Source organism: Arachis duranensis, chromosome 2 (assembly GCF_000817695.3).
Source record: "Arachis duranensis cultivar V14167 chromosome 2, aradu.V14167.gnm2.J7QH, whole genome shotgun sequence".
Classification (NCBI taxonomy): domain Eukaryota; kingdom Viridiplantae; phylum Streptophyta; class Magnoliopsida; order Fabales; family Fabaceae; genus Arachis; species Arachis duranensis.
Window position 1 is genome coordinate 71,807,992 of NC_029773.3, and position 5,775 is coordinate 71,813,766.

The 5,775-nt window shown below is 32.3% G+C and overlaps 1 protein-coding gene across 1 annotated transcript; it reads left to right on the forward strand.

Moving 5' to 3' along the window:
• The first annotated feature begins 484 nt into the window (after positions 1-484).
• LOC107474854 (alcohol dehydrogenase 1-like) lies at positions 485-5,241 on the forward strand. The gene is given in 11 exon segments (XM_016094497.3): positions 485-654; positions 1,018-1,154; positions 1,687-1,733; positions 2,234-2,322; positions 2,325-2,558; positions 2,653-2,735; positions 3,115-3,190; positions 3,310-3,371; positions 3,455-3,550; positions 4,331-4,492; positions 4,759-5,241. Coding segments are annotated over 11 exon segments (1,254 nt in total). The 5' UTR covers positions 485-503; the 3' UTR covers positions 4,876-5,241.
• The last annotated feature ends 534 nt before the right edge of the window (positions 5,242-5,775 follow it).

The following is a 5,775-nucleotide window of genomic DNA, read 5'->3' on the forward strand; positions in this document are numbered from 1 at the left end:
AACAAGATAATATAATAATATAAAACAATAATAATTATATATATAAAAAGAATAATAAAAAAAATAATAGTATATGATATAATAAGTTGATATAATTAAAACAAAAGTTAATAATTTTAAAATAATAATAAAATAAAAAATAATTAAAGATGTTTAATATAAGATTAAAAAAATATTTTTTTATCTATTTGGTACATGTTGAACTACTAGTTTATATAACTACAATATAAATCAATTTAAATCAATTTTCTTTTATTTTTAATTTTAAAATTTTAAAAATTAAGATAATAAAAAATCATTTTTTTATAACAAATTTATTTTTTAACTAATTAAGTCCACTTGGCTACCCTCCTGCTAAATTCTCTAGCAGAACTCATATATATGTATATGCATGAACGTACTTTATCATAATTGTCAATTGTCACATATAGCCATATAGGGACCACAAATGAATTGACACTTTCTACGCTCGCCACTGGTTTTGGACTAATTGTTAAATATATATGACAAAGATGTATCAATTTCTTGTGCAACGTTCAAGGCCTTTTCTTTCACAAAGATTTTTCTCTCAGTTTTCTTGTGCATCTTCGTCATCATCACCACCTCTCACTAACAACATGTCCACCACTTCTGGTCTCGTCATTCCCTGCAAAGGTATCAAAATCATATAAACTATACTCCATGGTTTGATGATAGCACCGAGCAATTACTCAGTTTTCTTTGTTATTTCTTTCGTTCGTTTTAATTTTCCAGTTCCAAACATCAACTGTTGCTGACATTTGAATTTTTTAACAACGGTGATTAGAGTAACTGTTTTTTTTTTTCGGTTTTTAATTAACCTTTGGTATCAGTTCGATTCCCGCGTATGAAGCTACTGGTTGTAGGAGAGTTATCTCTCTTTTAAAATTTCTCTATTCTCGAATAGGATTGTTTCCAATAAAAAAAATACAGCATAAAAATAATAATATTGTTTTATTTATTTATTTATTTTGTTATATTTTTGGGGTGCATTTGTAGCTGCTGTTGCATGGGAAGCAGGGAAACCACTGGTGATAGAAAAAGTGGAGGTGGCTCCGCCACAGGCCATGGAAGTGAGGATCAAGGTTAAATATACCTCACTCTGCCATACTGATCTCTACTTCTGGGAGGCCAAGGTTTGCTTTTCATTTCTTGGCTCTTCAACTATTATCATGCTAGATTATTTGTTTATGTTCTATAATCACTTGCTCCAAACATAGTGATCTTGAATTAGGGTTGTGATTTCATTGTAATTACTGCAATTGTGGGATATTGTTGGAAATTTTGGCTGATATAGCATTGAAATTACTGCAATTTACCGAAAACTGTGAAAATTTGACTGATATAACTGCAATTCCATTGTTGTTACTGTGGAAACTTGTTGGAAAAATTGGTTGGCATGGCTGAAATTTCTGCATTGATGCAATTTCAGTGGTTATAGTAACAACAATGTTTATGTTGCATTCTTGATTGTGTCTACAAAATGTTGATTTTAGTACCATATTTGTCTTCTATTTTACTAGTCAATGGAGTTCATTAGGGTTTGTGAATAGTTGAGTGAAGTTATACAGTTGTGTTTATCAATAGATGAAACATACAAAGTATTACTGAACAATTTGGAATTCAGTTCTGCATTTTGTCATTTCTTTTTATGCTTTGGTCTTTCAGGGACAAACTCCATTGTTTCCCCGAATTTTCGGCCATGAGGCTGCTGGGTATGTCATTTCGGTATATCTGTCTCTGTGTAGTTAATTTAGAAGTATGTTGTTTTTTGCATTTTTAGTAACATATGGTTGAAGAACAGGGATTTTGGTAACTATGTTGAAACTTGAAACAAAGAAATGGACCCCCGACTCATTAAGATGTCGAAAATGATCAGTTTAGATGTATAGGTTTAAGTTTAACAACCATTTTTTTCCATAGAACTAGAAGACAAATGATAATTATTTTCTTAAGGATTAGGCTAGAGTATAGCATTTGAATAATTGATAAAAAATAAATTGCTTTAGACTTATAATATATTTTTATCTTAAATATAAAATCCCTGATTTTCTCGCCTATAGTTTAGATGCTTGTATCCCCATATAGGTATTTGTATTTTGTTAAATCCAAAACCTGCACTTTAGAAGTTGCACTTAAACATTGAAGATAGCAACAACTTTGTGATTTAGTCCGGCTCATTACGAATTGCTGAGTTTAGTACTTATTTCACCAGAATTGTGGAGAGTGTTGGAGAAGGAGTCACAGACTTGCAGGTTGGGGATCATGTGCTTCCAGTATTCACCGGTGAATGTGGTGAATGCGCTCATGCAAATCCGAGGAAAGCAACATGTGTGACCTCCTGAGAATAGATACAGAGAGAGGAGTCATGCATAGTGATGGTAAAAGCAGGTTTTCCATTAATGGTACGCCAATAAACCACTTTGTTGGCACGTCCACGTTTAGTGAGTACACTGTGATACATTCTGGATGCTTGGCAAAGCTCAATCCACTGGCACCAATGGATAAAGTATGTGTCCTCAGTTGTGGTATCTCAACAGGTTTAATCCTATACTCTTATGTCAACTTTTCCATATTGATTTCAGGTTTAAGTCTTAGTAACGAATTTTGTCGAAAATTGATCGCAAAACACAGGATTGGGAGCAACTTTGAATGTAGCAAAACCAAAGAAGGGTTCTACAGTGGCAGTGTTTGGTCTTGGAGCTGTTGGACTTGCTGTATGTTTAAAAATTCACTCCAACTCTCATGTTGATTCTACCACTTAGTTTCTTGTTACTCCATCGGTTTCAACATATTATCAAGTTTCAATAAAAAGTGAAGTTTTAGAATAACTGTTCATTTTTAATATCAAAATAACATTATTAGCTTTTTTTTTCCTCGCCCAAAACACCCTTAATTTTATTGTGATGATTAAATAAAGTACATATGCTTACTTATTTAGAAGAAATTTCATCTAAAAGAAATTTATACATACTAAGATCTAGTTGTTACTTTTCTTAATATATGTATTTTTTGCTTTGACAGTTTTACTGAAACAGAGGAAGTATTATACTTCAAATTCTGTTCTATTTATTTGTGTATGTTCTCTTATTTTAGGCTGCTGAGGGTGCCCGAATTGCTGGTGCATCTAGAATTATTGGAATTGATTTGAACCCAAACAGGTTTGAAGAAGGTAGCATCTAACTTTTTCACCTCACTAAAATTCTATAATGATGTTACTAAGCTCTTAAGCGGCTCATTGTAAAATACACAACCTGAACTTTTGTGTTTGTTAAACTTTCTTGATGCTAGCAAAAAAATTTGGAATAACCGATTTTGTGAATCCACAGGACTATGATAGGCCAGTTCAACAGGTATATAATTCTTCATCTAATGTTTCAGTATATGCACTGTTCACATTATCTTGGTTTTCTGAAGTTATTGTTCTAAATGCCAGGTGATTGCGGAAATGACCAATGGAGGAGTTGATCGAAGTATAGAGTGCACTGGAAACATTAACGCAATGATATCTGCTTTTGAATGTGTTCATGACGTAAGCCATTACTGACAAGCAATCTTACAAAAACTTGGTTAAATAGAAACACAAAAATATGGAACTTTGGATCTTATAGGCAGTGTTTGCCTTTTGTCTTGGGAAAGAAAGGACGTTGATAGTAGGATAAGACAGAGATCTCTTCCACATCCTTGCGGTTTTAAGATAAAGAACCTGAACCTGAACCTAAACAAAGCCTTTCCCTAGCTGGTGGGGATGCGACGAAGTTTTAGATTCACTGTCGCAGGCCTAATACAACCTTTCATGGATCCAAAGATGTCACACAGTTTTACGCGGGCTATTGCAGTCCTAACACTTTTTTGTGCCTCTCTAGTTGGAAGTATAGAAATTCTCTTAAAAAACAAAATTAGTGATAATATTTTGCCTTTATCCTTTTCTCCAAACATATTTTGGGTCCCAAACATCTCTTTCTCTTTAACCCCAAGACAATAACTAAACGCTATCTTAATAAAATTATGAGATAGGCAAAATTTTATGTTTTTGTTTTCGTATCTACCTTCAAACATGTTTTGTTGACCTCTCTGTATCTTTTACCTCAGGAAAATAACCAAATGTCACCTTTAACAAATTCATATTTTGTTCTGGCTACAAAAAAATGTTATATTCAGTTGAGAAATCAACACATTAAAGAATATGTGTTGTAGAACAAGATTTTCCTTTTTTCTTTATTCACGTCATACATTGAGTTTTTAATAAGAAGTGTAGAACTGCAATCTGAATGAGATTAAGTATCTAATCATATTTTGATGAACTATGTAGGGATGGGGTGTTGCTGTGCTTGTTGGAGTTCCAACTAAGGATGCAGTTTTCATGACCAAGCCCATTAATTTGCTCAACGAAAGAACACTAAAAGGAACTTTCTTTGGAAATTACAAGCCCAGGACCGATCTTCCATCTGTGGTCGATATGTATATGAACAAGGTGATTACATTTTATAACGGTTACAATAACTGTGTTAGTTAAACAAAGTCATCATAACTGTAATTAGAGCGAGCCGTCATATCACTCGTTCACTGGTTAATCCGGGTCCATATCCTGTTCAATAGTAAATGGGTGGTATGTCGGCTCAAAATATGATTACGGCTATACTCAAAAACATTTCTTCTGTTAACCTCTTGATATAACATTTGGACTAGTTGAAAGGACTCTAACGCCCTTTTGATCATTTTCCTTTGATTACTTTGCAGAAATTGGAATTGGACAAGTTTATAACCCACAGAGTTCCTTTCTCTGAAATCAACAAGGCATTTGATCTAATGTTGAGAGGGGAGGGACTAAGGTGTATCATTAGTATGGAAGACTAAAGAATTTGAAAGAAAAAAAAAATGATAGATCCATATGAATAATTTTCAGCTATGTGTAATTAATAAATGTTTCAATATCATCCATAATAATGATATTGAGTAATCACTTCACATTCAAAATCATTCCTACTATTTTCTAAATGTAAAATGGATGAAATATACATTGTTTCATGTGGTATGTTGCATATTCCTACCATTGAAGAACATTAGAGAACAAGACAGAATTCATACTGTTATAGCTTGCGACTGGGCTTTTCTACTTAACTTGCCCCTTAGCCTTATGTTTAGAGTGGTGTTTTAGTACCTGGAGTCTTCAGTTTTTAATATTAGTTAATAATCTATGGTGATGTAATTTTTTGTTTTCCACTGAAGGCAAGTTTCCTTCTGTTTCTTGAGCTTTTTCTGTTCTTTAAGTGAATAAGGAGCATTTTATTTATTTTAATTATCTTAAACTGAGATTCATGTGAATATGCACTAAGCACTATCCGAGCATTGAGTATACTGTATACTATGTTGAATTCTCAGAAAAGGCAAAGAAGCCTTTCCACAAATAATTTTTCGTTTCCATGACTCAAATTTGAGATTACTAGTTGGGAAGACCAAGATATTTATACCTTGAACAATCCTACATTGTTTATCTTTGATATTTCGTGCAACTTAGTTTTAGACTCTAGATTTTTATTTTTCACTAGTAAATTAAATAATTATATATCTATACATATTTTACATATTAATTGTCAAAAATATAGTTCCTAAAAGATTATGGTAGAATCAATTTAATCCTCAAAAGATTAGATGTCTCAAATTAGTCCTGAAAAATACAATCATAAGTCAAATTAAGTGTTATGTGACATCTAATATGTCGTAAATTTATGTAGAGTTAAATTAGCTTTTGAAAAT